General features: G+C 36.5%; 1 protein-coding gene across 2 annotated transcripts in view; it reads right to left on the bottom strand.

The window, feature by feature from the left end:
• Positions 1-15,434, bottom strand: part of LOC124157536 (transformation/transcription domain-associated protein) — a 105,849-nt gene extending 90,415 nt beyond the window's left edge. For both annotated transcript variants that reach the window (XM_046532351.1, XM_046532352.1), the window contains exons 1-7: positions 15,244-15,434; positions 14,516-14,722; positions 8,872-8,982; positions 8,533-8,721; positions 6,421-6,615; positions 1,563-1,729; positions 1,141-1,376 (exon numbers count right to left, since the gene is read on the bottom strand). In XM_046532351.1, the coding sequence (XP_046388307.1) occupies positions 1,141-1,376; positions 1,563-1,729; positions 6,421-6,615; positions 8,533-8,721; positions 8,872-8,982; positions 14,516-14,665 (1,048 nt within the window). In that variant the 5' untranslated portion in view covers positions 14,666-14,722; positions 15,244-15,434. The remainder of the gene's footprint in view (positions 1-1,140; positions 1,377-1,562; positions 1,730-6,420; positions 6,616-8,532; positions 8,722-8,871; positions 8,983-14,515; positions 14,723-15,243) is intronic.
• Positions 15,435-18,860: the final 3,426 nt, after the last annotated feature.

Raw genomic sequence — 18,860 nt, 5'->3', positions numbered from 1 at the left:
CAATTTACAGAAACAATTATAAGTAATTTTTATTGTGCAGTTAAATAATTCCAATGCTAAATTTTTCAAAAGTCTTGAAAAATTGTAAATGAGTATGTGTTTGGCTGTGTTATTATAATTGACCCTAATAAAATTTCACCGGTACTTGTAATCACAGACATAAACATAGCAAAATACCTACACTTTGAGGTCAGCTATTAAAGGCAATAGCACATAAAATCTTACGAGTTAACAATTACACCTATGCATTTCTGTATGTATAATGTTTTCTTAGGATCTTTCACATTTTTATCAAAAGGTCTCCACCCATTTACTCCTACATGTTCACTAAAAAACCACCACAAAACAAGGCTAATTGGCATATGAAATAAAAAAATCATAATCCATGCCTGATATCATTCATACCAACACATTTTAAATTCAAATTTAATAAAATAAAAAATAAATGTCATTCAGCACACATTGCACATGACTTTAAAACGCTATATAACTCATATCAATACACAAGAAAAATACATACATACATAAATATTTAGTTATTTAATGTACATAGGAAGAGTAGGTGAAATGTAAGAATAAATCAAAATAGAACTGACTAATTAGCACACTTAGTAGATTCCACACTGTTTAGGCAAAAGCCAAGAGGTGATGAAATACAATTTTATGAATACATGCATGAAACATGCATTATCAAGGAATGGTAATTTCACCTGACAATTAATAGAAAGGAAATGAGATGCAAATATAGACTAATAAGGAATACCTCGTAATGAGCAATTGTGCACCAAAGCAGTGTCATCTGCCAATTTAAAGCAAACAACAATACCATCATTCTCAGGAAAAGATTCTTTTAACTTAATTAGTAAACATGAAGATGGGTTCCCATGGTCATATACATGACGAAATTTAACAAAGTATATTTCAAAATTAGTTTTTTCACTATTAGTCAAGTGAAGATTGGGTTAATGATTGAGAATTTCAACTACCAATTGGAGTCATGAAAATGACAAAATGAGAATCCACCTAAAAAATTCACAGTATGAAATAACTACTAGTTAAATCTCATGATAACTTAAGGTTATATAATAAAATTGATTCATTCTCTTATTAATTACTACAAATAAAATATATGCTACTCACTTATACGCAGGTCAGTAGCAAGAATGTGACGGGCAGCTATAAGCAATTCCTTTCTCAAGTGAGCCACTTCCATTGGACAAAGGGTGAGAAGTCCTAGCATCCCTTTCACCATTAGAGAGGCATGTTGAGAGACTACCTCTTGGTAGATTCGAATAATATAAGCCAAAAATGACAGCGTTTTTATTTGAGCCCCCATGAAATCTACAAACACCTCTCGGTTAAAGGCAGGATTTACTCTGTAAAAAAGGTTTGTATATTATACAGAAAAATATAAATGTTGATGCAAGCATAAGCAATACAAACAAACCAAATAAGCAAATAAATATGTTACCATCGACATATTGCAAATTCTAATCATTATCTACCAATTTCCACAAGTTATTTTAAAGAAAAACATTGATTTAAAGCTCAAATATAAATACCTGTGATGTGGAGCTGGCTGTAACGTTATAGTAGTCATGATTAAAGGAATAAAATCAGCAACATCTTGATGAACATTCTGCTTGTATAGCTGATACATTAACACTACAATAATGGGCAATTCTTGCAGAACTTTGAGGGATAATACTGCCTTTGGAATGAGATTGTACTGAAAAGGTAAAACATAAACTTTTGAAAACTTAATTCATGGCTACAGCTTTGATTATATGCCCCCATACAAATGACTATTTAAAGGTACAAACAGGAGAGGACAATCCAATGAATTATATATGTATTTCAGAGTTATCAACTTGGAGGTAGGTTCCGACAGACAAGGAGAAAGCTAAATAGACTAAGCTACTGGCATGTGACATTAGGGTGGTCCTTATTTTAGTTTTTTTCATATTTTGTCAAACTTTAGGGTCTATGCGCAACTGGAAGATGTCAACCAATACTGATGATATTTTTTCTTTGGCTTTGTCAATACAATTTGCAACTATTCCGTGCTATTACAACTTTGAAATTAAAAAATGAGTTCCCCCCCCCCCCTCCCGGCAAACCCTAGTATGCAACCCGCGTGCCACCAAAAATGTCTACCTTGAGTGGCGCGTGCATACTCTTGCTGCAATATCCCGGGAACCAAAGGGCAGAAATGAAAGATATTTAAGGCAACAGACAGAAAAGCGATTGAATAATCTGAGTGAGACATCATCTTCAGCTATGTCTGATTGTGAGAAACACCCTAAAATATCAAAATTTCAAGTGCGATATGGCACATTTCCTGGTATCCGCTTGCAAACATAATTTTCAAGAATTATTTTCTCACCAAATGGAACAAAACTGGGGGGCATCCCAAAATAAATTCAAAAACTTTACTCTAATTTGACATCGACACATTAAGGATGCTCAGGGTAAAGTCGTTGCCTGCTTATCCTGGGGTCGCAGGCCCAAATCCTGCCTGTAAGCATAAATCCGTTCAGTTAATCATAAGAGAGGCTTGAAAACTTGCTTGATCAATAAAGATGAGATTATTATTATTGAGGATAGGAGGGTTACCCCTAGTGCTGAGCGAGAGTCAGCACTCGAGACAAGACTAATTTCTTGGTATTGTTGGGATGGGAGTCTCAGTGTGGCAAGAGTCTCGCCTGGGTCAGAATTCTTGACAAGACACGAGAAGTCTCAACTCTTTGAGACTGGGCGAATCTTGAAGTGTTTGCACCAAAAAGTGAAAATCAAATTTTGCCGACGTTTCAGTTACTTAGAAACCATCATCAGAAATGAAAATGAGTATGTATACATATGATTTTGATGCATACACAAAATGAAGGGTTATATCAATGCTTATTTTTACTGTAATTTAATAAAAAAAAGAAACATTTAGTAGTAAATTACCAACAAAGAAGAGGTTAGACTTTTGATACATAGTACACTCCCGATTATCCAGGCAAATGATGGGGAGAGATGGCACTAATAATCGGAAAACACGGATAACCCAAACTTTCACTTAAATGTCTTGCAATGTTCATAATTTACCTAAAACAAACAATATATTATTATTTATGCAGTTATTCTGTTATTTTAGAGTGGTTCCCAGGCTCAATAAGAGCTTTCTTCGCCAGTTTGCAAATTTTTTAGCGGAGCGTGGTCGGACACTGTGAGGCTTGGAAAACAGGAACACGGTGCTCCCGTGAATGCAGCTAGCGTGCGATCGCTTCCATTTTAAGAAAGAGATTCTAACGGAAAAATTAAGTCCGGTTTACCAGAGCATTAATTCCGATGATTTTGCGTCAGAGTTTATTTTTTTTCTAAAGATAGCGGAAAAAATTGAGCAAGAGTAAAAATTACGCACGGATAATCCGCATCTCGGATAAACCGCAGCCGGATAATCAGGAGTCTGCTGTACCTTTTTGCAATGTTTATTGATAGTAACTTAGGTAGTAAAATTTGTGGTAATCAGTCAATTTTGGTTAATTAAATAATAAAAGTAATATTTAAATAGTCCACGTCAATATTTTACAACAACTATTTTTGGACTTCAAAATATAAACCATTTCTTTAAAAAATCTTTTCATTAAAGTAACACTTCCGTGACTGTGTGGGGTAACCCACCCCAAATTATGTTAATGTTGTATAATTTTTTTGTATTTTTCATTTGTTTCATTTGATATTTTTTGTATTTGAGCTCAACCACTTAGTTGTTATTCAGTTGAATGATTTTTTTAAATATTTAAACTGTTTTTGAAAACTTCAATTTTTATTGGTGGGGTAACTTCGTTACATCGCACAGTTGCTGGTGGGAAAAAAAACTTGTTTGTTATATGAGAGCAGGGATAAAAGTTGAACGCAATAAATTTTATTATACCTTCTTTTTTAACTTCTTTAGTTATTTATCTTATTTAATTTTATTATCTTCAATAATGCCAACGTGCCACATTATGGGACCTTTTTTCTTTTGTTTTTTCATAGCATGTAAGTCAATGTACTGTTACAATAGCAAAATATGAAAGAATCCTACCATTTCCCACAAAATCAATGTAAAAACCTAAATGTAGCCTACAATGTAATTTAAACTTACACAAAACAAGATATTATATCATTAAAAAAGAGCCATGGCGTTGAATCACAGACTAAACTACAACATATACATAATTTATGAATTACAAATGGGGTACTTGAGATACCACACACAGTCATTCACAGTTTTCTAGGCACAGTCACAGAAGGGTTAATATCAGTATCTAAAATAGAGTTGATATTTTTTATTTTCTGCAAGGACCAGAGAGTCCCATCAAGACTCTTGATCCAGAGGAGACTCGTCGTGCCAAGAGTCCCACCCAGACAATGCCGAGAACTGAAAGTCTCGCCTCGCGCAGCCCTCGTCACCTCCCTACTCAGGCCACCTATATAATTGAACTTAATTTCATTTCTTGGCCCAGACAAATCCAGCCCCTTCTACCAGGGGGAAAATTAAGTATTCATAAATGCACATTTGTTTCTTCACACATATTTTTCTTCACTATACTATAAAAAGACCTAATGACTAGGAACTTAAATTGTATTATCTTAAACACACTTTGTCTGTCCTTTTTTTTTATATCAGATGGTAAATTATTATAAAGTTTTATGCACATGTTTCTAGGACTCCTAAGATGTTTAGTGAAGCAGGATGACATCACACATATCATATTTCAACCTAGTATCATATTTCATCGTTCTTTACAATATCTGAGATGTTTTTCGACATAAATGACAGAGTGATATAAATAAACAGATAACTTTAACCTCAGAAACAGCAGTTGGCAGCGAGCTCTATAGTGTACATGACAGATTGTTCTTATATTCAGAATGTGTTATGAAAAATGAATATCTTCCTTTTTCAGGGCTTTAATCTTTTGAAAAATAAGCCTCATTTAAATTCTGGACATAACCATTTCTTAAGCATAACTGATTCACGGTTGGTTTAACTGAAAATTTTCAAATTCTTCATATTTTTGTCATACCATGTTGTCTGCAATATTGCACCATTCCAAACATTTAATAATTCTAAGTACCTCCTTAAGTAAGAAGTACCTCATTTGGCTAACTTTGTAAAAAATTCTATTTCTATTACACTGTCTACATAATTAAAGTAATCCATGTACTAGCAAAAATCTATAAGTTGAGAATGATTGTAAGGGCACAGGCTCCACCCCTAAATGAATGGTAAGAGTTACATCATAATTTCAAAACAATAAATGTACTCTTTTTCCTGAGATAATAAAACAATATGACACATAAAACAAGAAGAAAATTTAAGTATTTTGTAAATTATGTTCTTCAAAATCATTAGAGAACTTCAGCAGTAGACTGATTAATCCAGATGTAATAAAGACGGCTAAAAATTTGCCCAAACTACTGTTGCATGAAACAATCAGTTAAATAGTACAATATTATCAAGTAGCATATAGTGGACATATTTTGAAATACATCCAACATATGTAATTGTGAATGCACATGTAATTCAAATAAAGCGAAATATGTATACTAAAACAATAGCAATGTTCTGAGGAAATTTAAAATTTTAAATGGCAAGAGACCAAATTTTAATTGAAAAGGGCCCAAAAAAAAAAAGGAAAAAAATTGTCTTTTAGAAAAACTTCTAAATAGGGTGTTTTCCTATTTTTTTAATTGCCTAAATCGAAAAATTATTACTCCTGGAGTACGTATTTAACGCTTTTAGATTTTTAAATGGCGATATCTATTTTTTGCAATAAAATGAAAAGAGAAAATTTTCAAGCACGCAAAAACGGGATGTTTAAGTATGAATGCTGGGAAAAGCCCATGTGACATCATTCTGGTTCCAGCTGTCGCCGTGTGAGGCCACCTTGGTCCAAGGCTATGAGCACCGCTACGATGCAGGCTGCTGGATGGATGATAGCATGCAGCAGAGTACCCTGCTAGTAGGTAGCGCTTGGCTTAAATAAGGATTATTAATACCCTATCAAACGAAGGAAACTTTCCGACAATAGAAAGGCATAGCCAATTTTAATAGGTGATTATTAAGAGATGTTTCCCTGAGCTCTGTGCCACATGCATGCATTGGCAATCTCAATCAATGTAAAACTCCTGACTACTCGTATAGAATCTAGGTCCCTGTGACGTCACATGGAGTGGCATCGCATGGGTGCCAATCTGACCTTTATCAAATGAAGTTAAAGTTGACCATTAACATTCTCATAAACTGGGATTTCTAAAACCAAATAATTTGTATATTATGAATACACTAATGTAGGGTAATGAATCGCAATCAATGCCTTTCATTTTCTTTGATGAAGGAAACTACCCAATTAAGAAAAATGTGAGATAAAATAAGCAACTCACAGATATCACTGTTCCATCAGGTGTTTTCTTTTCACTTTGAATTGCTGTAAGAGTAAATGTCTCAGAAAGTAACGCTTCAATATTCACTTCAGAAAGGTCCTTCACGCGTATAGGTGGACGAGGTTCAAATATTTTATTAAGATGGTTGGGAAGTTCCCTGTAGATACACTTCACAAACTGAAGAAAATGCAGTATCTGAAAGAAAATTAAAATAAAATTGAATACTACTTGAAACATGTCTTTTTTTCTTTAAGTATTTCAGAGCTTTCAGTGGTGTTATCCATGTTTCAATAAAAAAATTTAAACTGATTTAAGTAGAGCAATTTATATCCAAATCTTATGTTCGAAAACATAATGAAAGACTAAAATTACACAAAATATGCAAAGTATGCAGAATTAGGTACAAAATCTTCAGTACAGAATAACATAATATGAGGAAATGAGCACATTAAGCATAGCCAACTATCAAGGGTCACATCTTACTAATAATTCTCAGAAAATAGCAATTAAAGTAAAGCCTCGGTATTTTAATGATTCAATTATTTAAAATCACTCGTAATGACAAATTAAATAATTGCATGAGTCCATTTATCGTGAAGCACAAGTAAAATACCATATTATTGTCAAGAATTTTGAAACACATTCATCAATCAGAAACTCAAATTATGCACACTTTCATATGACTGCCAATTTAATTTCTATAGTACCAGGATCACCTATGTGGTCATCAAATTTCACAAGTGATATGTTCATTTTTTTGCTCAGAGATCTTTGGTACAGTTTCCAGGCGTAAGTCTCATCATTAAATACAAATGTTTCAAAATTTTATCCATGCATTTATATCATGAATGAACTTAAGAGGAGAAAGGGGTACTCAGGAGAGGAATAAAAAATCCAGAGGAAATATGAAAAAATATCGACATCGAGGTTATGAGCTCTACAATTTTCGATGTGTTAGAATACAGAATTGCAAATAAAGAAAAAAATTATGGCCACTGGAGCAATTTTTAATTCTAACATATGAAGAAATGCTATTTACTAAACGACATCCTTATTGAAAACTTTCCTAATCCAAGAAATCACTCTATTAGTCATGGAAGAATAAACATGCATTACTCTCCTGCTGACAATTTACCATGGTCTTAATCCCTAACTCAGGAGAAAGACCCATGCTATGTCAGCCTATTCCCCATTCCCCTAGTGTGCACCCCATTGGTTTACGCCCAACTCTTAATAAAACTATCATCCTTGACCCCACCCCAAACCAATATTGAGTTTTTTCATCTCATAAATGCTCAATACCCTTGACTCAATATCCCACCACCATCCCTCTCCCCATTCCTATGTTTTCATCTTTTTTTGTAAACCACCTTCATCTCCCTAGTCTCTTCATGACATAAGATGAGCAAAATTTTGAAGTATGACATGACATGACAATGATGTGTCGAAATTTGTGGTACCAAGGAAGTAAATAAAGTTGAAGGAAACCATCAAAAGAAGAAGGAAACCAAGTTGCTGTTTCCTTTGTAAACAATTTACTTGATTGCACATAAAGGTGAATAAGCTCAACTCAAAGTTAAGTACCATGGAACTGAATATGTACTACCATCTGCAAGAATATGCTCTTGCTTTACTCATTCTCCTGTGAAGGGATTTACTCATTTATTCCATAGATGTAAAATGAAAAAAAATAATAATAAGTGTCAGTCTCTCATCATACCCACAGTCTTTGAGAAAAATTCTTAATACAAATTACATTATAGGTGATTGAAAGATCTACGGCCGTTGAACAATTGAAGGAAAATAAATTCCCCACGGCCGTACTCTTTGCTGGGCAAAGGTGGGGGGTGGGAAGTTACAAGGCTGACTGGGGGGGTAATACACAGAAATCAAGCTAAAACACTATGAAACAAAACAATCGTGCAGCTCACTCACTCACCTAGCAGATTTGTTCTATGAAACAAATTATCGCGTAGGTCTCAATCACACACACACATTCAGGTTTGCGAAGCTTCTGCTTATGCCAGTGACCCACTCACACGTAAGAAACAAGACAAAATTATAAAATTAGGATTTAATTTATGAGAAAATTAAATTACAAAAGAACCTTACATCTGGATTGAACGTTGGCCGATACTGCTTGTGAAGTTCAATAATTATGTGCAGGCAGACAAGAACATTTTCCTCATTTTCTGTTTCCAAAAGATGAAGCATCAAAGACAAAATCTGCTTCACAAAAGGACGGAGATGCTCATTAGTGGGTAAACGATGAATCATCTCAAGAATTAACTTGCGTACTTGCTGCAAAGAAAGAAAAAGAGCCCAGTAATTTTCATTAAAAGCATTTACTGTGCAATTACATCATGAAATTCATGCAATTCACCTGTTATAAAAAATTATGTATGTGCATTATTACTCACAATCAGATGCAGTAGATAGTCATGTACATACCTGTATATTGTATTCAGCAATAAAATGGGGTTCGCCATCTTGGAGTATTTTAAGAAATATTTTCATGGAGTGATCAAGAAATGCTGGATACTGAGAAGATCCCATTATAATCTGCAAAGAAATGTAATTTGAAACAAAGGCTTTAAAAAAGCGTAATTTAGGAGGGAAAAACGTATATGTAAATGGCAGAGAGACAGAAAACACAAAGAGAAAGAAAGCTTCTTAAAGTGACATTAGTACAAGTAAATCCATTGTTGTCATACTCTTCAGATCTAAGTAGCAGTATGATTATGACAACTAAAAAGTTTTATTCCTTGGAAAAGTCACTTTGAACCGGCCTAATTAAGCATAAATATTTTTTCACCAAAAAATAATAATAAGGATAAGCACTTAAGGTGAAGTTAAGAAAAATGTGAATTCAAGGAATAATATGTTGTAATGTGAAAATTAATATTTTGTAGAGTTTTGCATTTTTACGTTCAAGGTGATGATGAATGTTTGTTTTGTTTTTTATTTACGTTGCCAATATAAAAGTGATTATTGTGCGGCCTTGGGATATTGAAGACGAATAAAATAGTTTAAGACATAAAGAAGACTTTTTTCGTTTTTTGACAGATTATGAGACTTAAACACTAAGTGTTGATGCGAAGCGAAGTTTTTCTTTTGATGGTGTGAACGGCGAATACGTTTGAGGTTAGAAGAAGTGAACCCCATAATTGTTCTTTGTAAGTTCGGAATCATCAAAAATGGTGGAAGAAAAGAAGACGTGTATCCCAATACTCGACAGCGATAATTACGATGTATGGGCTGTAAGAATTGAAGCTTTTTTAATGAAGAAAGATTGTTGGGAAGCGGTAAAAGGTTTCCATCCATACATAGCATTCGGCAGTGATGGAAACGAGATAGAAATGGAAGACGAAAGCCAACTCCCACCACAAGAGGTTAGGCGCCGTCAGCGACAAAATCAACAGGCCAGAGCCATTATCATACAATACGTAGATGATTCATTTTTGGATGATATCGTGGGACTGGACCTAGCGAAGGATATGTGGGAGGCATTAAGAGACATGTGCACCACTTACGACGTGTTCCAGGAGATAATGTTCCTACAGGAAATGGTAAATACCGAAAAAACGGAAGACCTTTCCATGATGGAGTACATGAGCAAGATCCAGAATTACAACCGTAAAATTACTAAGTGTGGCATTAATCTCCCGGATAGAGCACTGGCTGCGTTCTACCTCATGGGTCTGCCTCGAGAAAAATATGCTGGGTTTATATGAAGTATTTACAGAACAAATGAAGGAGACATAACATCCAAATATGTTAAGTCCCAACTCCTGCTAGAAGAGAAGAGAATGAAAAATGAGGATTACGCGAAGACAGAAGAACACAAGGTTCTCAAGGTAAAGAAGAAGCCAAACAGACCTAAAGTAAGCAGTGAAAATAAATCACAAAATGCTCCAAAGAAACCTATTGGGAGGAGATACATTTGTTTCACATGTGGAAAGGAGGGGCATACTGCAAGATTTTGTCCTGCCATACAGAAGCAAGATGAAGAAGAGAATAAGTCATCAGCATCAGTAGTATCAAGAGGCTATAAAGTACTCTGCATGCAAAGAAATCCAAACCATGCAAACAACGGCATATGGATACTGGATTCAGCAGCATCGGATCACATGAGCCCTAGGAAAGATTTGTTTGTTGATTTCAAACCCCTCTCTGGAGAAGTAACTGTGGGTGATGGTACATCACTAAAAATAGAAGGTCAAGGATCAGTGACCATCCAGATGTCGAATGAATGTGGTGGATGGAAAATAAAGTTAACTAATGTGTTATATATTCCTTGCCTCCAAGACAATTTGATTTCGGAAGGGAAATTAGAAGAGAAGGGCTTGACCATTGTGAGGAGAGACGGAAAGACTACTGTTAGCGACGAAGAAGCTACTCTGTTCCAGGGGTATCGCGTTGGTTTCCTGTATTACCTCACTACTGAAGGGAGTGCTTCTATTTCACAAATAAGAAAAGAAGCTGAAGAACATGAAGGTATGAAAGCATGTAAAATTGCAGCAACAACATGGCACAACCGTTTGGGACACCTGCACCATGAAGGGATGATGAAGATAGAACCATTGCGGAACTTAATGAGTAAGAAGACAGAAGAAGAATGTGAAGCATGTATACAGGGAAAGTTTAAGAGACTGAAATTTTCCTACAGTGGAGAAAAAGACAGTAAGACTACACATGTCCTCCAAAGGGTCCACTCTGATGTCGTGGGGCCTAGGCCCTGTGCCTCTTTGAGTGGCTGCAGATTTTTTGTCACTTTTATTGATGAATTTTCTCATTTCACTGTTGTAGTTCCCTTGAAGGCCAAAAGTGAAGTCACTGAGCAGTTCATAAAATATCAGAAAATGGTGGAAGTCACACATGGAACTAAAATACAGGAGTTCCAGAGTGATAACGGTGGGGAATACTCATCAAATGAATTCAAGAAACAACTTGAGAAGAGTGGAGTCCTACATCGTCTCTCTGTACCATATGTTCCTCAGCAAAATGGTCTGGCCGAGCGGTATAACCAGACAATTTTGAATACCATCCGTGCTATGCTGCAACAATCTGGTATGCCAAAACATTTTTGGGCTGAGGCCCTAAAAACCACATGTCATTTAAGAAATCATTGTCCATCAACAGCAATAGATTCTGAAATTCCAATAAAGAGGTGGCTTGGAAGAGAACTTGAAGAGAAGGATTTTCAGTACCTAAGGGTGTTTGGTTGTCAGGCTTGGTATCGAGTAGTCCATGGTGACAAGCTAGATGCCAGAGCAAAGGAAGCAGTGATGCTGGGGTACCCATAGGGCACCAAAGGCTACAGATTGTGGGACCTCAATACAAGGAAAGTCATTATTAGTCGAGATGTCATATTCAATGAGACTGTGTTCCCATTCCATAGAAAGGTAAACAGTGAGAAAGGCGACCAGACAGAAGACACATCGAGTGAAGAAGAAGAAGTTGATGCAGCCCTCCCGACACATATGCCACAAGCCATAGCCCAGAGGCCAGGAGAGGAAAATGCAGAAATAGAGGCCCAGGTCCAGAATGAGGAACAAGAGCAGGAAAATCCTCAAGTCCTGAGGAGGTCAAATTGGCAGCGGATGCCCAAAGGACCGTGTGAATGCTGCAACGTCACCCGTTCTGTCCTTGGAAAAGATGATGTCCCAACCAGTTACCGCCAAGCCATAGAAGGATCTCAAGCCGACAACTGGAGGTTAGCCATTGAAGAAGAATTACGGAACATCAAAGGCCAAGAGACCTGGTACATCCTGAGAAGACGACCGGATATGAAAGTAGTGGGCTGTAAATGGGTTTTTGCTCTTAAAAGGAATAACGAAGGTAACATTGTAAGATTTAAGGCAAGACTTGTGGCTCAGGGTTTTACTCAAACATACGGTGTGAATTATCATGACATTTCCAGTCCAGTTGTTGAAAGGAAATCAGTTCGTCTGTTAGCCTATATTGCTGTGGAAAATAATTGGGAAATAGATCACCTAGACGTGGTGGGGGCTTATTTAAACAGCAAGCTGGATGAGACCATATACATATATGTCTGTTCCTGAAGGGATGGATGTAAACAGAGATTATTTTGTTTGTAGGTTGAAGAAGAGCCTTTATGGTTTAAAACAGTCAGGGAGAAATTGGTATGAGTTTCTCAGTAAGATTTTGGTGGAGTTAGGGTTTGTGAAATGTATCAGTGACCCTTGTGTGTACTTAAGGAACAATGTAATTGTTGGAACATATGTTGATGATTTCTTGATTATAGGTGAGAAGGAAGAAGTAGGTGTGTTCAAAAATGAAATTGCATCCTTAATTCAGGTGAAGGACTTGGGTATGGTGAACACATTTTTGTCCATCCAATTCACCAGACCAAACAGGGGAACTGTCATTTTGAGTCAGAAGAAGTATGTCATGTCTTTTCTCAGAGATTTTTATATGTTAGAAGGTAAAGGTGTTTCTTGTCCACTACAAGCAGGTGCAAATTTTGAGAGTAAAGGAGAAGGAGAAATTTTTTGCAAGGAGAAATACCAGAGTGCAATAGGCAGCTTGTTATACTTGAGTACCAATACTCGTCCAGATATTGCAAACGCAGTGTGCAAACTTAGTCAATGCTGTAGCAACCCCACTGTAACAAATTGGAATGGAGTTCAACATGTAATGAGATATTTAAAGAGTACATGTGATTATCAACTTGTTTTCAGGAAAGGTGAAGGTTTTGCATGCTATTGTGATTCAGATTGGGCAGGGGATAGAGATGATCGAAAGTCTGTCACTGGGTATGTTATCACGCTGGGAGGTGGAGCAATGATTTGGAAAAGTAGGAAGCAGAGAAGCATAGCCACCTCAAGCACGCATGCTGAGTATGTTGCTATTTATGAATGTGTGCGTGAAATCCAGTGGATGAGGTCGTTTTTTGTGAATTGAAGCAAAGCAGCCTCATTCCAAAGACCTGCATCATTTTTTGTGATAACCAAGGTGCCATATACATTGCCAATAATGACATAGTAAATGAGAGGAGTAAACATTTCGTGGTAAAATACAACTATGTCCGAGAGGCTGTGAAGGAGGGAGAGATTTCATTGAAATATGTTAAATCTGATAGTAACATTGCAGACTGTTTGACAAAGAGTTTGTCTGGACCTAAGACATTATTGTTTGCCAAAGAAATGGGCATAATTAAGTTGGAGTAAGAAACTCACAACTAAAGTTACGAAGTTATGTATGATGTTTTTTGTGTTCCTTTCCATCATCCTCGAACGAGGGGAGGTGTTGTAATGTGAAAATTAATATTTTGTAGAGTTTTGCATTTTTACGTTCAAGGTGATGATGAATGTTTGTTTTGTTTTTTATTTACGTTGCCAATATAAAAGTGATTGTTGTGCGGCCTTGGGATATTGAAGACGAATAAAATAGTTTAAGACGTAAAGAAGACTTTTTTTCGTTTTTTGACATAATATACTATGATGACCACAACAGCAAGAATATTCTCTAAAGTGGCATATGCCACTTTAGAGAAATTCAAATTTTTCAATTAACACAAAAACACGCTACCTACTGTCTAAACAAGAAGAAAAACAGTAGAAACCTCCAAATTCATATGAAAGAATTTATCTAGTCTATCTTGTAACCAGTTTTAAAATATCGGTTGGCATTAACTACAAGATGCTGCAGCTATTGACTGGACTATGGGACAAAAATGTACAAGCAATAATCACACAATGTATTCGAGTCAATAAGTGAGCCAAAGATGTAAATTTGGTGATAATTTTTGCCAACTCCACTGCTATTTTCAGGCAAAATTTTTCCACCGCACAACACGGGATAGGCAAATAATGGGATAAGTTAGGGAACCGTGAATAGCAAACGTACGAAATTTTTCTTTAATATTAAGACAATCGGTTAACACAGATGTTTGGTCTCATGCGTATCACAAAACCACCGGACAATACAATACGTTTAGGACTCGAAGGGGCAGCAAGAACCAGAATATAAACTTTTCCAAACACCACATATTCTAAGTAGTTAACCTTAACTGACATGAAAAGAACACCAACCAAGTCGATATTACCACTTGCGTTATTTGTATACTTACCTCAAAATTTTCACTCAATTCCTGAGCGGCCTTGAGTTTTAATTCATCCTTCGCTCCTGGATCGGCCAGCATTGTAACATAAGACCGGTAGGTATTCATTTGGGTTAGGGGATCATTCCCCCCGGAGGGTGTAGGAGGAGGTGGAGGCATTTTCACAATAAATAAGGATCAGTCTTCGAATTCAACTGTATGCAGGAAAACAATAGCCTGGAAATGTAATAAACAGTAAGACGTTAGCGCTCCACAAAACTGTAAGGTACATACGAAAACTCTGATCGTGTGGTTGACCCACGATAATATGGTCCTAGAATTGATTATTCCAATGAATACTTTTCCGAAATTCGGTACTATCAAACCAAAATGAAAAACTATCATCTTAAATGGCACATTAGTACGTCCGTTAATTTTATTCCCGCTCATAAATAAGAAAAAATAAATAACAAGCAGTATGATTAAACCATTAAAGAGAATTATTTGCCATTAGCTATGCTATGAATAATATACTAAAGTTTCGTCCAAGCATTTCATAAGACCAACACCCAAGTATAACCCGGAGAAATTTACTTCCTTTTTTAACTCCCAGCAAATCAACAATCAATATTACTGATGAATGAGAAAAAATTAACCAAATATCGCAAATAACATATAAAGTAACAAAAATAATACAGTAAAGACGACGGCCTTATGATCGATGTGCCGCGTTATTTGTAAACAACTTGCCATCATACCTGTTTCCGCAATTACATGTCCACAACGATGCAACGATGAAAGATTTTTCCACGGTTCACACTGAAGGAATTATTTTTAAAATAAAATAAAGATACAGAGGGGCTCATTATGAATCTATCAACATTACAGACATCGCACTAATGGAGCATTGCTCACTTTCAGCAGCGAGCAACACCATTCCCTCGTAGTACAAACTCGTACATGCGCCTTTCGTCGAGCAACTGTTCCTGTTCGATATATTTCAAAGATTTCAAACGTTTCAAACTATTCGAAACACAGTCTCGCACAGTCTTAGGATTTTATTTGTATCAATCGTATATTTCTGAATGTAAAAGTGAATGCGATTTGATCGTAAGTAGATTTGAGGAGAAATTTGAGTTCAATAACATGTGTAAGAAGTCGATTCTCTGTTTTCCCTATTAGAACTACTAGGATAAATGTACTGTTAGTGTGAATCACAAGTTTGCAACGAAATTGTCCATGGAAAAGTAAAATTTCGGAGCATTTAAATAAGTTGGTAAATTTATTTTTTACCATGTTATCGCTTCAACATGACCAAATAGGTTAACAATTAGACCTGTGTCATTGAACATTCTACAGGTCTAGGCCAGTCTAGGCTATTCACTCGCATTTACTGTGATATAGCAGATCGTAGCAATCTTTGCAATGTTGTTGGCCCCGACCATACGACCGCGGGATTTGTTTCTCAGAATTTCTATCTTCAAATATTGGTGAAAGTATTCTAGAAATTGATAAATAATGAGAAATATTCAAGTCGTGCAATCAAATCTTAGCGGAAACCGTAGTGAAGCCCAGTAAATGGAAAAAAAATTCCCCACTATCGCCTTCAGTGATTCTCATCTGTACCCTAGTCATTAATTCCATGCAAAATCCAATTAATTGCCAGTGTGAGCTGGACGTTTTTTTTTAATATTGTGTTCTATACTCTTCCTGTAACTTTTCCCATCCTATTTTTGCCCGTTTTTGTGCACCCCTGTTTCCGAAGAAAGAATTGAAAATAACATCTCGCTCACTTTTACCGTTATATAGTAATTACTAGATGTTTTTAACTGGTCAAGATGTGGAACACATGAAAAATTAAAACTTAAAGACGCATCATAGTGATCAAGGTAAACGTCCATTATTGTTATTTTTTCATATCAACACAAACTCCCTCAGGGTTAACTTTTACAGGGTTTCAACTCTTTATCGTCTTACTAGCCATCTTTAGGTGCAACCATGGATGGGTGCAACTTTCAGTCCAATATACAGCCAAAAGAAAGCAAAAGATTCGAGGTGGATGTGCCTTTAGGTGAGAGTAGGAAAGGATTTTCTCCCCCCTTACTTTGGCTGGAGAATGGATCCACGACCTCGAGGTGGGCTGTGGTATAGTAAAATGAAAATAAGGGGAAGGAGACAGCAGGGGTGAGAATGAATTACTGCTTCAGCAGCCCTTTTTCTCCTTGGATGGAATGTGATTAAGTTGAAACATTGTCGGTGCATTTGGCATTAATTGCAACAAATTAAATTGTGGCAGGTACCTATTTATCAATTTTTCCACTGATGCAAACACTCTCTTCGTGCATCGTCACTGGTTAAAAACCTTAGATTGGTTTGACACAGCTCTCATTTCTGTTCTCATGTCAGCTATTCTTTTCACTCCTTTGTATTTCATCTCTCTCACATCCTTCCATACCTGGTGCATGTATTTTATTCGAGGTCTTCATTTATGTCCTTGCCATCTACTTGTCCTTTGACAATTGTCTTCATCTGGCCATCATGTCTCAATATATGGCCAATTGGGTTGTTTCGTCTTCTTGTCAAGGTTTTCACAAGGCTTCTCTTCTCCCCTACTCATCTTAGGACTTAGTCATTACTTATTTGGCTGATTCATTTGATCCTCATCATGCCTCTGCAGCACCACATTTGAAAGCCTCTACCCTTGATTTCCTGCTGCTACCTTCTCTCCCAGGTGATGAGAGGCATATTACTTAGCAGCCTCTGGTAACCAAGTCACTGCATCTTCACAGTTTTTGTATCATTAAAATGGCCTTCCTTGCCCAAGGGTAGATCATCAGATTGCAGTCGCTTTTTGTCTATAACGATGGCTAAGTTATAACAACACATATCTCAAAAATGGCAACTTTTCAGGATAGCAAAAAAACGATTAATTTCTGTTACTTGCACACTGAAATTAAAAACCATAAGTTCATAAAACTGAAAAAGAAGCATTGATTTGCAAATAAAGAGTTGTTCTTTGGTTGTATTTTATTTTTTTAATGTTATTACACTTTGTTTAAGATACCCGTCTCAAACCGGCCGAATTTCAGATACGTGTTGTTAGCCATCGATAACTACTTTTTGAACAAATAAATTCGGTTATCTCTAAGCTAACCTATACATCTATAGGTCAATACACCATCTCCAACTAGGGGGACGTATTCAGAGGGTTTAATCTTAGCCGCGAGCTTCCTACCTTATGTGTGGAATAACACATTGAGACATGAAATGACACTTCAGCCTGACATCAATGCAGTGAGAATGCTTGGCGACTAAAGAAATGGTGTAGTGTCAGACAGCAAACCTAAATGAGCACTGGCGGCATTGATCACCATGGTTTAAGCAAAGACTGGGTGCTGATGCATCTAGGAATTATGCTTCCTGCATTCAGAGGTGAGAACTGTATGCCTGCAAGTGGGTGCAAAACATGGGTGGTTGCTGCTCAGCTATGCATGTGCTATAGAACACAGAAAAAAAACAGAACTACTGTATTTCACATAATTACCAAATTGTTCAGACTGGTGCAACCACCTCTTGCCTCCAGGTGCACCACGAATGTCCTTTATGTATTTTTATTCACTTATGATGGGTGACTGAGGGGTATTTTTAAGGCCGTTTTACACGGGGCACGGAATTGCGCAGGTTAGAGCTGCATTAATTTCTAAAATGGCGTGGAATGCATTAACGAAATTAGAACGGGCTATTTTGCCGTCTCTCATCCACGCATTCCTGCTTGTGTTCTAGCAATTCACCGCTTTACACGACGCAATTTTGATTGCACCTTCGCACATACGTCAGAGTGCGCAATTCCGTGTGCCGTGTAAAATGGTCTTTCAGAGGGAATGGGCAACGAAGGAAAAGGGGCATGGCTTGGGGTTGGCATTGATGAATGGTCTTTGAAGCACTGTCAGTTATTCCTATATCGTTCACTCGCCCAGTGTGTTGATTGCATAAGCGGATTTAGGGAGAGGGCACGTCTACCCCTTCCCCAGACGCCACAAGATTTTTAATATGGTTTTTGTTTTGTTTTTTTTATGGTATTAAGTGTATTACGGAGTCTCAATCATTTAATTTCAGATTACAAACTTTAATATTAAAATAAAGAGAAGAGAATATTTTGTACAGCCATCGTTATACGTTGTTTATAGTTTCAAATATTAGAAGACCGTTTGCCTTGTGCCCTGCCCCCCTCCCCCCCAGAAAAAAAATCTTGGATCGCCCCTGGGGTGATGGTGAGCCTGCATTAGATCATGTCTGGGAATGCGTCTTTGGTCATCTAGCATTTTTTGGATACATCACAACTATTATGAGAATTATAAAGAAAACCAACCCCCAC

This window comes from Ischnura elegans, chromosome 4 (genome assembly GCF_921293095.1).
Source record: "Ischnura elegans chromosome 4, ioIscEleg1.1, whole genome shotgun sequence".
Classification (NCBI taxonomy): domain Eukaryota; kingdom Metazoa; phylum Arthropoda; class Insecta; order Odonata; family Coenagrionidae; genus Ischnura; species Ischnura elegans.
This window is presented reverse-complemented; position numbering and strand designations above follow the sequence as displayed.